An 18208-nucleotide genomic window follows, 5' to 3' on the forward strand; every position below is an offset into this window, starting at 1 on the left:
AAAACTAACAATTTGGGGTGTAGACTCAGGTACAAATGGTGTGTTGTTCAAGGACGTTGGTTGGGTTACTCTCAGTTTGTCTTTGTTGCAGACATGTCCTAATCACTCTCGCAGGACACTCATCAGGGATGGGCCTTTCCAGGTCACACCAGGTTAAAGTCTCCCTGTCACAGCTTTTAAAATCTGGGGTTTCCCCTCTCCTTGCTTGTGGTGCAGCTGCCTCTAGGTGGGGCTGCTGTTCCACCGACAGATGTGAACAGATGTGCTGCAGATGCAGCCTCTGCTCAACTGCAAAGACCTTTAGCGACTTAAGCAACATGAAGTGCCCATAGTTTTAAAATATTTTGTTTTATTAAATGTTTCAAATAACATAAACATCATATTAACAATTTTATGGCTGAGGTTCACATAATTTGTGATTTCATCATTTTATCTGATTTGAGAGCTCAAAAGATTACGGCTTAACATTAGAAACTTTGTAATTAAGATTTCTAACAGTAAGTTGTCTCATAGCTAACAAGAGAACAGAAATAGCAGATAGAACCGTAGAAACTTTGGACAGTGGGAGAGTACATATTTTACTATAAACTGGGGTCTGCCAAGATTTTGTCAGGACAAGAAACCTGTTGAAAGTGGTTTCTTGCTAATCTGAAAAAAACAACTCATTTCATAGTTGGCTTTTAAGCAATAGAGAAAAGCGGGAAAGGTTCATCTTTAATTATTCCCCAAATATGCTTTATTTTTTGGATTTAAATTCTATTAAGCAAGTCTGTACCACTTTTATACTGATATTTAGCACCATGTAATGGGATATTCACCACTTGGCTTCTGGGGAATGTACAGTATGTTGTTTACTCTGTGCTAGAATAAAGGATCCAATTGTACTAAAAGTTCATCCTTGCTTTCAGCGGTAGGACGTCAATGCTGGAAGAGCAACAGCATGCTTTTGACCATGAAGCTGTAGCTTATTTACAACCAAAAGGATGCCCCCCCTCCCTCTTTTCCCAGTTGCTTATTCATGGCAATGAATTGGTTAAAAGTACTACAGGTTGGGTTTTGTTTACACTGGAAACTGGATTATGTTTTCATCACTTTGTCTGCAATTGAAGTGGAACAGTGCACACCAAACAAGCACAGCCTGGCATTTCAGTATGAGCTCCACGAGTTTTTCCATCTCCGTATGTTGTCTGGTGCTGAAAGATGCAGCTATACACACAGGAATATATAATGATGTTATCTTAGAAAATATAAAAGAACGAATTTCTTGAGGAGGTGGGAAATAGGCCAACGATCTGTAATATACCAGTATGTCTGTTACCCCACATCTCTACCAAGAAAGAATTGTATTTTCTTAACAAAGTTATTGGAAAAAAGGAGTGTGGAGGGGTGAGGAATTTTATTATTTGGTAGGAGACATGCTGGAATTTTGGTTGTCAGTCAAAAGGCAGTTTAAGCATGGATTAATTTTAGGGATTTGTTGGGGGGGGGGGGTTGTGATAGCAATGTAATTAAAAAGATACTTGTTAATTGCAAGGTTCTGCCCGTTGCTGTTTGACAGTGAAATGATATTCAGTGTTTCATTGCTCTGGCACAGCAGTTCCCAGCTGTAGACCACAGACCAGTGTGTGTGCAGAGCATTAACAAAACATGAGCACATCAGGTTCTGCAGTGCTCTGCGTTATTTGCGCAGGCTTCTCCCACTGTGAGAGGTTGAAATCACTGCAAGTTCAGGGGGTACAAGCAAATCATCCCATCCTACTGCCTTGTGGCCGGTATTTTCTTTTGTGACTGCCAGCATTGTTCTTTATGCTGCCTGTAGGCAGCTGGGCAAAGGACAGAGGAGCCTTCTAGTTTGGATGTTCGATCACAAGAAACTGAACTGGTGTCAAAATGCTGATAGATCTCTTTCTTCCCCACTCCTTGGGGGAGAGTCCTCTGAGTTTGGCAGCTCACAGTTCTCTTGCCTTGTTGAGCTGGATGCTCTGTGCCTAGCAATGCTCCTCCTAGTTCCCCTCTCCTCCTCATTAGCACTGACCATGCCACCAGTGGAAAAACAAACAAGGCTTGAGACCCGCTCACAGGTATCAGGTATTAAAAGCTCCAGCCTTCAGACATGAGCAATATCCACTCCTAAGTTTTTTGCAATAATTTGTCACCACAGATTTAACTCAGTAGCAGCTGCATTTGGCTTTTCTTTTGTCAAAAGCTTGTGAGTGTACGTGAAAGAGCAAAAGAATAGAGAATGAAAGAAGTGTCTGTCACTCGGTGTTTTCTTTTAGGTATTTCCCCAAGACTTGGGTTTCCTCAGAGCACACACACAAATCCACTGAGGAGCACAAAGTAAACCATCAAAGGTAAGTCACTGCTCGGGGTGAGAACAAGTTCTTGTGCCAGGCCCAGCTCTCTGTGATGACAGTCACGACTGGCACCCGGAGGCCATCACTGCACGTCAGCCCCTCCACTGAGGTTTTCTGAAATACTTCTGTGGTTCAAATCACCTGAAAACATCTCAAGCCACAAGAAAGTGGATTAGAGATTCAAGTTTCCCTGCGTGTTATGTCTGTGTTAGACAAGCTAACAGTTTGATCCGCCCCAGGCAAGGCCAGAGCTCTGGAGCCAGCTGCTGGCAGTGCTGTGTGGGCTGTGAAAGGTCTCCAGAAGAGCAAACACCATCTGCAACAGCTATGTTTTTCTAACGGTCCAAGCAGCTCCTGCTGTTTTTTCAGGGCTGAGCAGTAGTTTTGCTGTCACCCTCAGCAAAATGCTGAAGAGCCCTAAAATATCACACCACCGCTGTTCTGAGTGAAACCGGAAGCATTTTTTTGCGTGTTCAGAAAACAGGTCCGGATATGCTCAGGTGAGCAAAGATACACCTGAGACTTGCTGGGACAATACAGCAAACAGCTGTGAATGCCTACAGGCATATTGTGAGGAATGCATGGAATGACCAGGGAAGGGGAAGGGAAGGTGGGACACTCTTAACAGAGCTGACTGATGTCTGTGTAGCAAGGTTTGCACCTTTGACTTTTCTCTGACACCCAAGTTTTTGTCTGTCATAAGACTTGCTTCTCTTTATGCATAAGGCAGGCACTCTTAAAAAGACACTTAGGATACAAGTTAAAATTTATTTCCTAATTTTTGAATGGAAGTTTGTTTCAAAGTCATCTACAGTTTTGGTTTGCTTTTTTTTTTTTTACCCTTTCAGATAAGGAGATTGCAAGATGCCTGATGACTCGATTATGTACTTGAGGGAATTCAGCCTTTCTGGAGGAATCCCTACAGCAACCTGCCTTAGCCCCACCAGGGTAGCAAAGTATAATGCCACTAACCTTCACTGACACTTCTGTGGCAGCACTGGACATGAAATGTCTGGTCCCCAGCACCTGAACCCCCAGCTCCAGGTTTCCCAGGCAGTGACACCTTGCACAGCATGTCCTGCCAGCTTTTTGAAGCTAGAAAACACACAGCTAAAAACCAGCACCAGTTTCCTTTTGGAAGTACATTTTCAAGGCAAGAGCTTAAGAAACCTGCACCTTTGTAAACCGGGTGCTTGATCTAATTAATCATGGATCAGAAGTAATGTGTGAAAAACACAAAGGTCTGTGGTAGGCAATGCCAGAGCCCTGCCATTCTGGACACCATGTTTCTGCTGCAGACATCCTTTGGGAATTGCTGGAAACTAGACCTCTGGGGAAGATAAATTCCTTGCATCTTTAGAAACGCTTCTGAACTAGCTTGAAGGCCTAAGATATAAATATACTGTCATCATAACTTGCTCTTGCCTTTACTGCCAAAAACAAGTATAATTTTTGAAGAATGCCAACTTTGTAAATACTCTGCTATTCCCAGCTAGCAAAAGAGCAACTGTGTCACTTTGTTGTGATGTAACATTACTTTTTCAGACAGACAGCAGGACACAAGACTCGAGTTTGAAAAACTAGCTGCTTTGAAGTCTGATCTTAGAGTGCTTATTCAAAATATCTCAGTATTAGATTTGGCTCTGAAAATCTGACAGCACGATAGATTTGTTGCTCTTGCACTAAGGCTGTTGTTGCACCGGGTACTTTGAAGAAAGCTCTCTCTCTGCCCTCACAGGAATTCCTACTTCTCTGTGTGAAACAAGTATCTCCAATAACCACGAGCGTTAGGAAGGTTCTTGGGCTCAACTTCACAGGGCAGGGCTGCTTTTACAGAGAAGTCATAGAATAACAGGGTTGTTTAGGCTGGACCTTTAAGATCACTGAGTCCAACAGTGGACTTACTCTCAACAAAACCAAGTTTCAGACTTTTTAATGCCTACTGACAACAGTGGCAGCAGAACTGGCCCGATGGTGTTTCCTCCATGTGTGTCTTTCCGCTTTCTTTGCCAGTGGAAGTGACCAATTGCAAAATGATTTAGCTGTAATGAAAGCGTGAAGCACACTGTCAGGCTGGTTTTGAGTTACAGGGAGAGAGGTTTTCTGCAGACAAATCCAGGGGGAAGAAAGACCTATTCCTCAAAAACAATAAAGAATTTCTGAATTCTTCTTCAGCCTTTTAAGAAGTCTTCTCTTTGTCCTCAGAGTTAATACAGCGTTTTTCAAGACTCCAAAACTGTTCTGAGCAAATGTGATATATGCAAGACCAGGATTTTTTAATAGACTGAAACCTTAACCAGAGAGAAAGAAAGACCTCTCTGTAAGAAAGCAGCTTGTGAGTGAGTAGAGTTAACACAGGTGCATGAATTCTATGTGTGTCTTCAGTTATGGCTTGAAAGCATCAGTCCTCAGTAGCAATATAAGACAAGATCTGAAAACTGTTCTGTGTGTTCACTGGCCCAGTGTAACTCATCTTCTTCCCCCTCCAAGTTTTGAAAAACTGAAAAGTGAAACCTTGTTTTTTCAATAAGGTATCATTTCACTGAATGAGAATGAAGGAACGGCATCTTTAGGAAGACCTCTTACAGGATAATTTCCTTGGCTGGGTCTTCTCTGATGGCATCCTTTTCTGCCAAAGTTCTATGCTTTAAATTTGCCTCTTTTGAGGAAGAATATGGAATTAAGATAGCCTAGGTAGTAGTACATGGGAAGACAATGACTTTGGTTAATCCTTACTCTCGCACATCAGACTCTAGATGAAGGGTTCAGGCTTGACCTGTTCCTAAAGCTTCAGTTATGGCTTTAAAAATTGGCCTGGTCCTATGGAAGAAAGACCACCATGTATTAAAGCATTAGTTAAATTAAAAAGGTGAACATATAACAATGCACAACAAATGCCAGCTGCTGTTGGAGGGAGTGGAATTTTCTGCTACTGTCAGACCCCGATGCCCAGAGTTGCTGATCAGAGGAGATGGAGGTCCTTCTGGAAGGGGCTGGTTGCTGATGGGTGGCTTCAGTGCCGGAGGGTGCTGGATGCCCTGAAGTAGGAGAGGAACTTGTAGCAGAGGCTCACCACAAAGTACCAGATGTTCCGAGCCATCTGTGACCTGGCGATGAAGATGCGCCAGATGATGACGAGGAGGGTGGTGTTGAAGGCGTACCGGATGTTCCTCAGCCTGGGGAAGAGAAAGAGGCACCTCAGGGAGAAAGACAGAAGCAACAGGAAGCTTGCCAGCTTGCATCGTTTCCTACAGGTAACTTTGTAAGAAATCCTATTTACAACTTCTGATCTTTCCTGTTTTAGTGAAGACACTGTGCCAAAGACGTCCCTCCCATCTCGCCAAGGACAGTGCTGAAGTTAGGGAATAGTTAATAGGATGGTGGAACCACCTGTACTGGAGTTCTCTCTTGTTCTGTGTTCTGTCACAGAACAAAGCCATATTGGGAGGTTTTTCTTTATGACAGTCTATGTCCAATACCTTCTGCTTTGGTTGTTATATTATCTGGTTTTTTACTTTGCAGGATTGGTGTCAGGCTAGAGGACCTTCACAGGAGCTGGTGAATAAGGTTCTCTTATTTGGGTGAAATCTTGGCTTTAGTGTTATGAAATTACTCAATAATCATAAATGGTCTTCACTTTTGCATTACTGGGATTGGTTTTTGGGAGGGGAAGCAGTTTACAGCATCTATTTCAATGGAATCATTGAGTTTTTAAGATGCTAATAATTTTGTCCTCTTTCTGTCAAGTGAAAGAAGTTTCTGCAGTTCTCCAAGTCTCACTTTCCCAGTGCTTAACCAAGGGAAAAAAGCTTCATACCTAAAGACCTTGAGACTGGTTCAATTTCTGTAAGAGTCTTTTTTTTTTTTTTAAGGTAAACTTTATCACTGCTCTATACCACGCTGCCTATTTGGGCTATGAGGCAGTTACTAGTCTGTTACTGATGTTCTTATAAATCTTCTGAAAATGATCACTGAATTATGAACTTGTTTGTGATTCCTTGCTATGGCAAACTATTCTATTAATTCTATGTTTGGAAATACTGGCAAACTTCTGCCATAAGAAATAAGCTCTTTATCTCCATACTATTAATTAGTAATAATTATTGCAAAGTAACTAGAATAATTTTCCTCAAATGCCATTGGAGGTAGCCAGGAGGTCTTGTCCTTGTCACTGGGTAGGACTTACTTCCGTAAATGCTGCTTTGCTGCTGGAATTCCAGCCATGTCCTCATTTAGCAAGTACTTCTTAGCCCCTATGCAGTAGCTCTCAATGTATTCTGACCAGTGCAGCTGACGAACATCGAAGTTGTACAACTGGGATTTAAAGACAGAGCAAAAGTTAAATACCACAGTTCAAAACTAGTTCACTTTAAGCATCAATTCTTCATTGACCTCTGCTCCTGACGAGGCCCTCTCCCTCAAATTCTCAAAGTCACCAAGTTTCCAAGAAGATGTGAGGGCTGTATTCCACAGCTGTCGATCCACATCTTACTCACATGGGAATTTGGGCAAAGCAAACAGAAATGTGGTGTTAGCTGGCAGAAAATAAAGATGTTTATCTTTCAGGTGGCAATTTTTTCTATAAATACATGTATCTGTACACACACATAACACACAAAAAAATCATGGAAGAAAAATTGCAAATCACTCAATATGAAAACCTCCATGTAGTTTTTATGTATCACTAAAATTATGTGTAAATAAATTAAGTGGACACTGAGTCAACAGGTGCCTCGGCATCAGTGTTACTTTCTGCTGTGCTGCATTCTCTTTTGGCATTCTCTAAATCAACAGAAGTCAAGGTAATGGGTCACTGGTGTTTGGCATAAAAAAAAAATCTCACTGCAGAGCTCAATTTGAGATGCTTTTCCTGGACAAATTGTTAGCAAGCTCTTATGCAGTTGTTTTCTTGTTAGAGCAAAGAAAGGCTTTGTAAAGAGGAAGAGGTTTTCACAGAATCACAGAATGGGATGGGTTGGAAGGGACCTTAAAGATCATCTAGTTCCAATGCTCCCAAGCACAACTAGCTCCTTTCTTACTATTTAGGTTCCCTCTACACCTGCTGCAGCCAGAGCAGTGCCACTGCCCTGAGAAATCAGAATTTGCTTCATGTACTCCCTCTGCAGACTAAGGAGAAAACTCTGGATTCTACTGCTGGGAGTCTGTGCAAGAATTTCATGATGTGAGTGAGTGAGACCAGCTGATGTGAATACCTAAGTACCTCTTTGCAAGGAGATGCTGACCAAAGGTGCTTCAGGCTTATCACAATTTACTCTTCCAGTTATAATCCCACTCTTAAGGAGTAGTATTTCAAACATGTAAAGACTACAAGAGAGCTTGACATGCTGCAAATTAATTGCTCTTTGGGGACTTGAATAAAACAGGAACTTTTTTCATATTGTTCAAGGTAATACACTGTGTTAACTAAATTGCCCTATGCAGCACTGTTTAAAACCAATATGGATGAAAATGTCAAAATCTTTCAAGTAATTTCCATCTAGATCACCCACCACAGCTGCCATGTTAACTGGAAAGACTGCAGTGATTAACCTGTCTCACAAGAAAGAGTAACACACTTCAGGAGAAAAAATTTTCCTGTAATAAATGAAAAGTTCTTGATAAGTTATTTAATAAAACAAGGAGGAAATAAATTATTTCAGGTTAAAGTAAATTCCAGTCATCTGGATGTCATTCAAAAGCTCAAAAATACACCAAAAATAATTGCTGCAGATGAACAGAACTGGAGATTAGCAATCCATATCCAGGACACACTTACCTTTTTGTCCTCTGTGTTAAGGTGACTCATTAACATATTCATATTATCTGAAGACCAATTCCAGGACTGGGTGGAGAAATACTGCAGGAGTGTCATAGACTTGTGCAGTCGATTGATAATTTTCATCATTCTGAAACAGAGAAGGAGGTCAGAGGTGAACAGGATGTCTGACCTGATGCAGAGCTGTCAATTTGTTCTGTTGGTGTTTTCACCAGTCCAGATGAATAACCACTGCAGTTCCTCAGGACCACTGCACTGCTGCTCCCTATGCTGAGAATGGGCTCTGCAAGGTTGAACTGCTCCAGCTGAGGTCTAGAGCCAAATGCTGCCCAGCTTTTATTGATGGCTTGAACACACAGGTGCAAACATGTGTTTTCCTAAACAGGGGTTGGAAGCCTCATCTACCTCCTGTACCACATGTGGAGTGAAGAGCCCATCTGGACCAGGATGAAGCCTGCACAGCAGATTGCAAAACCACAAAGGTGTATTTCTTGCCTCCCAAGGTGGATGCTTCTCCACAAATTCTCTTCTGCTCCCAAGCCTGAGTTGTCTGCTGAAGCAAGGCTCTGATTTTTGGAGTTAGCTCCAGTACAGAGGTGACTACATCTGCAGTATAGACAAGCTCAGAAGTCCAGTGCTCAACTTCAGTTTTCAGATACAATCAGAGAATCACAGAATGGTTTGGGTTGGAGGGGACCCTAAAGACCACCTCGTTCCAACCCCCTGCCATGGGCAGGGACACCGTCCACTAGCCCAGGTTGCTCAGAGCCCCATCCAACCTGGCCTTGGACACTTCCAGGGATGGGGCAGCCCCAGCTTCTCTGGGCAATACATTCCAAGTATGATACCCCCATCACAGTAAAAAACTTCCAAACAGTTATCTAAATCTACTTTCTTTCAGTTTAAAACCATTACCCCTCATCCTATGATTACACTCCATGATAAAGAGTCCTTCCACATCTTTCCTGTCAGTCCCCTTTAAGTACTGAAAACCTGCTAGAAGGTCTCCCTGGAGCCTTCTCTTGTCCAGGTTGAAAAGTCCTGGCTCTCTCAACCTGTCCTCATAGGAAAGGTGCTCCAGCCCTCTGATCATCTTTATGGTCCTGCTCTGTACCCACTCCAACAGGGCCATGTCTTTCTTGTCTTGCTTCAAGGACTCTGGAAATGTAGGTTCAAGTTTCTCATGTGTCTTGGCCTTTTCTTATTACACTAATGTTTTATATAGAAAGGGATGGCAGTAATGCTGTCCTCCCTTGCAGGATTATTTTACAGTTTTCCCAATGGTCACAAGTACAAAAGGCCTCTGGCAGTTGTTCTGAGGTGTGATGTACAGTGCTTGGTCAGTTTTGAGAGAACACCCTGTCCTCTCAGACTGGATAAGGGCGAGAGAAAGCACTAAAAGGCTGATTTCTGAGGAAAACAGAGCTGTTTTCATGAAGAATTTTGAGCTGCCCAGAGGGTAGCACAGTTGCTGTGACAAATACAAGGCGGCAGCCTGGGAGCCGACGGTGCCAGGCCGGGCTGTCCCCACGCAGACGGCGCTGCCACGGCCATCAGCACCGAGCAGCAGAGACAGAAACAGTGAGTCCATCAGTTCAGAGGAGAACTGTGCAGCCTTCCCAAAGCCATCTGAAAGAGCTCTACAACCTTCCACAGGCACTCCTACTCAAAGTGGCTTTCACTTTAGAAGCAAAGCACACCACCAGATTAAAGGAACCTTCATTCTCAACAACTATGTGCACGTTGATTGAATGCAGTTTATCTAAACTACTCTAAAATTATTTCAGATGAATCTTCCTGATTGTGCATATGTAGGCAAGTACTATGGGGCAAAGCTTTGAGAATATTTCAGTACCTTTTAGGAACTTGGGAAGCATAATATATGGCTAGATTGCAAAGATCTGAAGTTGCCCCTCAAATTGGCATCACAAAAGCCATGAATAGCTTTAAAGATTTTAGGACTAGTAGAATATGCCAGAAAAACTGACAAGAGAATCAACAGTGTGTCCCCATCTATGTTTTGAAAATAGGCTGTCTCCATGGCCTGCTGTCCATGTGAGCAGAGTAAGCTCTGTCTGTAAATATAACCAGAGAAACATATCTAGGTGGCTAAAAGTAAGGGTCAAATAGAGAAAAGAAGTACCTAAGAAAGCCATTTTTCATTTTAACAGCCTGAGCTCAAATGTTGTGAATCAATATATGAACTGATCACAATATTGAAAACATTGACTAATTTGGAGGAAGGAAACATCTACTGAAAAACATCAACTGAATAGAAACATTTTTCTGCAGCCTCTGTGAGAGGCAAAGGTTTCTGACAGAAAGTCTCCACTGTAGAGGAACTAAGAGGAATAAAGCAAATATTAGCTGTCACTATAGCCTTAAAAAGTTACACTTCAGAAATGCATCTTGTCTTCTAGAAAACTGTTTACAGCAATGATTTATTTTCTCCCATACAGAGCCTTGCAAGAGCAGATTCTCAGGTGTGATGGATATTCCCAGGAGACTACTAATGTTATAAACCACATTATGCTCTAAGTCATGGATGGATGTGCAGCACCCGCAGTAAGCTATTTAGGGCAGTTTTGCTCAACATCTGGCAATTTATGTGAAATAAGGTTACATCTAAAATAAACTTCTCAGGAGAGGCTGTATATAGAAGTCTAAAAATGGAGGAGATGACTCTTGTAACTACCCTTTGGTAGACAGGGTACAACATGTGATAATTACAGGAGGAACTACAGTCCAGTTCCTCTGAACTACCCTGTAATTCAAATTAGTGAAGGTCATCAGCTGGTCCTGAATATACAGTAGACTTACAAACCCATAACCAGCTCCCAGATAACCTAATCCATATGATAACCCATCACCTTATGATGAGTTGAGTATGGACACAGTGGAGAACTGAAGCCTGAGTTCTGGTCCTGGCAAAGAAATCTCTCCTTTCTGCTTGCAAATCTGGCATAGGGTCATGGGAAGGATTCCAGAAACTGCCATGAAGATGGCTTGTACTTCAACAGATGGGAGTGACAAGTGGGAAGAAAGTTAAGCCTAGGTGCTCTGTTTGAAGCAGAGGGAAAAACTAAAGGGAAACTTTAAAACAGGTTCAGTGGCTCAGTCAACTGTTTTTATTTGATATGGTTTACTGCCCTTACACCATAAAGGTCTGATATTTAGTTGGCTGGGAAAAGGAGAAAGAATGAGCTGCTACTATGCTTTCTACCACATTCCAGCAATACCTGGATGACCTTAAGTAGAGCATAAAAAAGAAAAGGGGAATTGTATTAAAAAAATAGACTTGGTGAACTCCCACTTTCATTGCTGGGCTGTGTTTGCTCCAGTTGCAAATCTTAAAGTTCAGAAGATCATGTTGAGGTCTGTTTGACATTTAAGTACAGTGTTGTGGGCAATGTCCATTGGTTACTTATGCCAATCAGCTTTATGAAAAGAAATGTCAGATGTAATGGCAGTGCTTTTTTTCTTACTGCTGCCCATTTCAACAGAGTTCGGAGATTCCAGTCTATTCCTGCTCATTTTCGGTTTAGCTCTATGGCTAAGATAATGCCTACCTCCTGGATAACTGGAAGTCTTTTTATGGACCAGTTTCCCTCCACAGTAGGGAGAAATGAGAGCAATACACAAGCCAGGGAATTCCCTGCAAACAGCTGAATCCAGCTTCTTAACTAGCAGAGGAGCACAAGAGCAGCTGACATCCACACAGTGCTGGCATGCTGTTCTCACGTGGCACAATAAATTTTCCTCTGTGGTGGCAGGGAGTAAAGGAGGACAGCTTCTGGAGTTACGTTACTTACACGAGGATTCCTCGCACGTGGGACAGGAATATCACTGTTCCTCCAAGCCATAGCACTGCCAAGGCTCAAATACCACCTGTAATGGGAAGCTGCCCTCCTAAATACAACTCAAAATTTAATAATTTTCAGAAACAACTGCTTCCTAGATTTCTGGGGCTGGGCCAGTGCTGGAAATTGCTAATTATGCAGCTGATTTATGGGAAAAAAATTATTAGCTGGAATGTTGTAAACCTTGCCAGTCATAAGTCCTTATGCAAGGTCATGACAGAGAGAGATAATCACATCGGGAAGTTGCAGTCGTGGTGATCTGGCTATACAGAGGACAGTCTGCCTGCCTTGGGAATGTCTGAAACGTGTAAAACTGAGTTTCAAAGATGTGCTGTTTCCCAGGTGGTGGAAAGGGTGGGAACCCTAGGCTGTGTTTAGCTACGGCCATGCATTTTCTTTCTTCTCCTCAAGGCAAGGAGATGGGAAGACAAACAAGGACTCCAGGCTGAGGGCGCCAGTTCTCATCACTGGTTGGAGATCTGCTCTCCACCACAGTGGCAGGCGTGCAGGAGGCTGAAGGCATCCTTTCTTACCTGGGCTTTCTCCCCGTGAGCCTCATGTACAGGTCATAGAGAATGGCCGGTGCCTTGTGGCTGACAGTGATCCAGTACTGGTTTATCAAGTAGCTGGACGTCATGTGAGTGTTGGGTGTGCGGAAGGCCTGCTCCAGAGGGTTCCTTTTGAACGTGGACATGACGTACTGCCCTGTAAGGGAACAGGCATTTCACTCAGAATCACTCCACTCCAGCTGGGCACAACCGCGGCAGCACGAGGTACAGCCCAAGTTACTGGGCTGAACACCTTCAATCCACAGTTCTCTGAACCATGGAACCAGGGCTTGGACAAGATCATCTCATTGTCCCTTCTGGCATGAGGACTCCATCTACTGCCTACTTGAAACACAATCCTTATACTCCTTATACTCCAGACTTAACAGTGGCAGACAAAAACCTCATCAAAACACCAAAACATAAAGGAGGAAAAGCAGGCAGTTGTAGCCTGAATTACTTCAAGGAGCTGCAGTTCTGCTTTCACCTGCAGCAGATGTAAAAGAAATTGGTAAGTGCTAACATTGCTTCAGATCACTGAAAGCACACTTTCATCTGCTAGGATAAAATAAAAATGACATTTAATTTCTAATCAGATTTTCAAAGGGGCTGATGCCTGTGTTCATCTGAGTCAGGGACAGGTCACTTACACACACAGGGTGCTGCATCTAAAAAGACTTCATTATATCCTTTCAAACCACATCTGAACCACAACAACAGATACCTCAGCCTGTTTTCAAAAAGAGCTCTGGATGCTCTAAGGCAGCAAATTGACTTGCATTCTTAACTTGAAAATAAGGGATAGGGTGGCAATTTTCCACTCCCTTTGCGTGTTAAGGCACAAAATATGCTGGGTCTGATTCTGAGCTCTTGCAATGGCACAGTGCCACAAAGTGGCATCTAGATGTGCATATCTGGGGCATTTGCATATTGCAGAGGCTTAATAGAACTGCAGTAGTTGAATACAAGACTGTCATCCTAGGGACCGATAAACAGATGGTGCTCCTATTCCTGAGCACCAGTCAGCTCAAGGAAGAAGAATATGTGGGCTTTTTTCACTTCTTAAAAAATTGATTCGGGAGTTAACGACATCAATCTGTGCTCATATTATAGTTTAGTCTCTAAGCTCATGTTACAAATAGAAAATCAGATGAGAATTTGCAAGTCACAAGAAACATCCAGATCATCCTCAGATAAGCAGATTTCAATCATACCATTCAGACAGGACTCGTGTGTCTGTGGTCTGCTCATTACTGCATTTCAAGCAGTGACTTTTGCTGTACTCCTTCTAAGCAGTAGCAACTTGTTAGCCACTTAGATGCTATGCTGAGACACCAAAGACTTTTAAAATAAAGCAATTTAATTTTAGTGCAAGTTCACTGCTTTTGTATCTTGTGCACTGCAAGTTTAACAGCTGAAGACCGGTTCTCTTGCAAATCACCATGTATCTGAATAGCTAAAACTCACTGCCATCCCTTCTGTTCCCACACTGCAATGATGTAGTTATCTTGTGGTCATCTTGTGGGCTGTGGTACAGAAATCTTCCCCTTTGTAGCATGTTCTCCCAAAAAACCAAAGATTAGCAAAACCCCTCTATTTAAAGTTTCCCATGTAGCTGGTAGGGAGGGTTTGCTGAAGTGGTGTTACTGAAGGTCTGGAAAGGTGATTACTCCTGCCAGGTGGGTGGTGATAAGCAGTTTGGGATGCGCTGCTGGGAAGGAAGGCACTGTCCTGGCCCAGCTTTTGGCAGTTTTGTTTCTGTCCAAACACTGCATGAAGAGTTTCACTTCGATAAAGTCACAGCTGGCTTAAACACAAAGAGACCTGCTCCCAGGTTGGAGCAGGCTTTGTATCTCTGCCCATCCAAGTTGCTCATGGGTCAGGAGAGCAGTCCCATAAACTCTGCTGCTTCTCCCCTTTAGGAAGTTTCTCCAAGAGGCATTTTATATCCCAGGTTATTTACACATTCTCATTGGCTTATCAATATTTAAGTTCATTTAGTTTCATTTGGTCAGATCGTTTCCTAATGGAAACCTATCATCTTACCTGGGAACCACTGATATTTCTGAAATGGTGATAATTTTGATAGTGACTGCAGAATATATTTATAGCTCTCTTTATTCAAATCCTGATGGTAATATACTGCAGATGTAGTTTTCAGCTGTAAACTGGTTGAGAAGGTTTCCCTTTGGAACCATGTTAAAGACATCACTTTTCTCTTTGCATTTTTTGCATCTTTGGCCAGGATAGCAAGAGCGAGCTAATCAGTACATGGAAAACACAGCCCTTGTCAGTTCAGATCATCAGCCATACACCAGATTCACACAAATCAGCAACACCCTTGTCATCTTGGTTAATTAAGGCTTGTAGCAGAAAATATAGCTGTAGTAAAGGAGCTACAGTACTATGCTGTGGTAGTACTTGGTGCAAGAAGAACATATGCTAAGAGCAGATGAGACACCTGCTGAAAACTCAGGAAAAATTTTAGAAGTCAGGAATGAAAGCAGTTTTGTTCTGAAATGGACAGAAGTCATCAGTGAGACCAACGTGAAACTGGGAGGAAGTTGGGAAAACACTGGTGTTGTGTTACTTGGAACAGCTAATGCTGTGGGAGTTTTCTTTGTGAACCTCTCTTGCCCTGGCTTGCACTGACTCAGCACAACTGCTCTGCCTCCTAATTGCTGTAAAGGTTTCAACTTCGCAAGCTCAGCGAGTCTCTTGTGCTCCAACAGTTTGTTTTGGAAAGAAAGAATGAGACAGATAGCTGAGAAAACTCCAAACCAGAAACATGTCACCTCTAGGAGCTACTGAAACAACTTAGTGAGTGGGTACTCTTTCCCCTTTGGACACAGCATAACAATGCAGCAACAAATTCTACAACTCAAACTCTACAAGGCAAATTTTGCTGAGGGAGAATCAGATGTTGGTCTTGCCTAGGTAGACTGTCAAGGATAAACTGAAAGTAAGTTTTCCCACTCTGAACACCATTTTACAGTCTGCTTGAAGGTTTAGTTTTGAGGAGGAATTGCAAAATGTACTTCAAAAATTCAGACTAGCAAAACTTGCACTGCAGCAAAGCAGAATATGCTTCTTCAGATTAATATTTAGTTGCTTGACTCCATTTTTGTAACAGTAGGGAAAATAACAAGAAAGTGAGGAAAAAATTGCAAGGCATAGCATTATTTGGAAAAGAAAGCAATCAGTTAAGGTTCCTTTTAAGCACTAGAGCTTTTGTCTGTGCCTGGAGAGCTCTAGAATGAACTGGCTTGCAATGGATGTTTCAGCATGAGCTCTCTCCTCCCTTCCTCCCTCCAAGCTCATCAATTTGTACTCAAAATGTTTCTATCTCAATCACCTCTGTTCCCTACCCTGGGTATCCTCAGCTTGATCCAGTTTCAATTTCTCTGATCTTTCTCTGTTTTCCTCCTCTCCCCTTGAAAAATCCCTACTCTGTTGGGTTCACCTGTCATTCCTACAGCTGACCTGGTCTAGGTTTCCCTAGCAACATACACCAGCTCCTCCCCTCTGCAAACCCCATGTCTGATGTGCACTAAAACACTCAGTCCTACACCAGGTGACTCCCATTCCCCACCCTGGTTTCTCAGTAGCTTCCAGACTCTCCCTCATGACCCTCCACTTGATGACCAGTCGCAGACCCTGTGCCAGTCCAGCTTCCTGAGGCTCCATGAACAGAGTCTCGTTCCCTCTGCTGATCATGTGTCTCCCGGTGTGTTTGGATCAAACAGTTCTTCACACTGAGTTAAAAGAGAAACTCTGAAAAACCACTGGAGGTAGAGACCTGGCCTCAATTATTTCAACCTGACAGAGCTAAACACAGTTGGAAACAGGCTTTCAAAAGAAGGTGACAACTCAAGTAGCACATGCTGCCCCACTGGGAAGGAGAGAACAGGTGGGTGAAGTTTGGTTCTTCTGGGACCAATTAGGGATTGGAATTAGGGACTGGACTTCTCAGTGGTAAGCATATTTAAGAGAGATGATGGCTCTGAAAGGCTGTTGGAAGTGCATGCCATGAGACTGGCTGCCTAGAAGCCAAATAAGAGTGAGTAGGCAGAGAAAATGATATGGATGGGTTAAGAAAGTCTGTCTCATATATAAAGAAGATTTCAGAATTAAGTCTATTTATCAGAAAGAAATTGGTAAGAGATTGAATTGAGAATTCAGATTGGATGGCTGCAGTCATTCTGATGCAGTAAATCTTTCCCCAACTCATTTCTTAAGCCATACAACATCTTTAAAGGCAAAATTTTGCACTTTAATACTCCATCCTAATTCTCTGCATCACGCTGCTCTCAGAAAAACTGTGGCTACAACATGTGATAGAAAGAGCTCCACAGTGTCACCCAGTGAGAAAATTTTGCCTTCAGTCCCATCACACAGCTCAACTACTTATGGAAGCTTCTGCTGCACCCAGATGATTTAATTCCTAAAATCCATATTTATAAGCAGAGAAACAAAATAAGATCGATTACAATGCGTTAATACATTGCTGTTTTCACCAGTAAATTTACACTGAAAACAGGTTAAGAAATGCAAACCTCAGGTAGCAGTGCTGTGGTGGCTGCTGCTGAAGCAGCAGCCTGTGAAAAGCTTTGCATTCACTCCCATGAAAAAGCCACAGAAGACCTGTGACTAACCACAGCATTTTCTCTCTCACAAAAAAGGTAAAAATGCCAGGAACTTGGTGTGATGTTCTCAGCACTTGGGCAGTGGCTGAAACCTCTTCCCTGCTAGACCACTTGATCAAATACCACGGTTAAGACATTTATTCTGTCAATGCAATTATGGTCTGATTCTCTGCTGACTCAGTTTGCCACATAAATAATGCAGAGACAAAAGCAAAGCAAAGGCTGAGAGGTGGAACACCACAGTGGTGATTTGCCAGCTGCTTGTATTTAAAGCACAAAGATATGAATGAATGCATAACAGGAAGCGAATCAGGCCCTGTCCATGTGTACTGACTGTATGTAGTATTTCACAATATATACAGCTGACCAAATTCTGCTGCTTGGCTTCAGCATGAGTAAGGGTGTCAGGATTTGTCTCTATTTCTTTCCCCCCTACCTTGGAAGCACATCCGCTTGAAGAAAAGTCAGCCTTGAAAATAATTTGATCTTTTCTACTGACAAAGTTCATGATCAAAAGGCAAACTGTGCTTGAAGCACACCTGTCACCTCAAAGTTTGCCTTCTCAAATGTATACCAGTTATTTCTGTTTAGAATTTTCTGCACAGAAAGAGGAAGAAAAACCACTTCACTTCCATAATATCATGGAATCCTAGAATGGTTTGGGTTGGAAGGGACCTTAAAGATCACCTCATTCCAACCCCTTGCCATGGGTAGGGATACCTTCCACTAGATCAGGTTGCTCCAAGCCCCATCCAACCCGGCCTTGAACTCTTCCAGAGATGGAGCAGCCACAGCTTCTCTGGGCAACCTGTTCTAGTGCCAATAATATACTAATTTTCATTCATTATCAAGGTTCTAACAAGGTTTTTGATAGGACAAGGAGTAATGGGTACAAATTGAAAGGGGAGAAAATCAGGTTAGATATTAGAAAGAAATTCTTTGCTGTGAAGGTGGGGAGGCCCTGGCACAGGTTGCCCAGAGAAGCTGTGGCTGCTCCACCCCTGGAAGTGTCCAAGGCCAG

General features: G+C 42.7%; 1 protein-coding gene across 3 annotated transcripts in view; it reads right to left on the minus strand.

The window, feature by feature from the left end:
- Positions 1-327: 327 nt before the first annotated feature.
- The window catches only part of LOC113957977 (fatty acyl-CoA reductase 1-like), a 135828-nt gene continuing 117947 nt past the window's right edge, over positions 328-18208 (minus strand). For all 3 annotated transcript variants that reach the window (XM_027665925.1, XM_027665928.1, XM_027665927.1), the window contains exons 9-12: positions 12527-12698; positions 8134-8263; positions 6544-6671; positions 328-5533 (exon numbers count right to left, since the gene is read on the minus strand). In XM_027665925.1, coding sequence (XP_027521726.1) covers positions 5371-5533; positions 6544-6671; positions 8134-8263; positions 12527-12698 — 593 coding nt within the window. In that variant the 3' untranslated portion in view covers positions 328-5370. The remainder of the gene's footprint in view (positions 5534-6543; positions 6672-8133; positions 8264-12526; positions 12699-18208) is intronic.

The sequence above is a fragment of the Corapipo altera genome, unplaced genomic scaffold (genome assembly GCF_003945725.1).
Source record: "Corapipo altera isolate COAL_440 unplaced genomic scaffold, ASM394572v1 249, whole genome shotgun sequence".
Classification (NCBI taxonomy): domain Eukaryota; kingdom Metazoa; phylum Chordata; class Aves; order Passeriformes; family Pipridae; genus Corapipo; species Corapipo altera.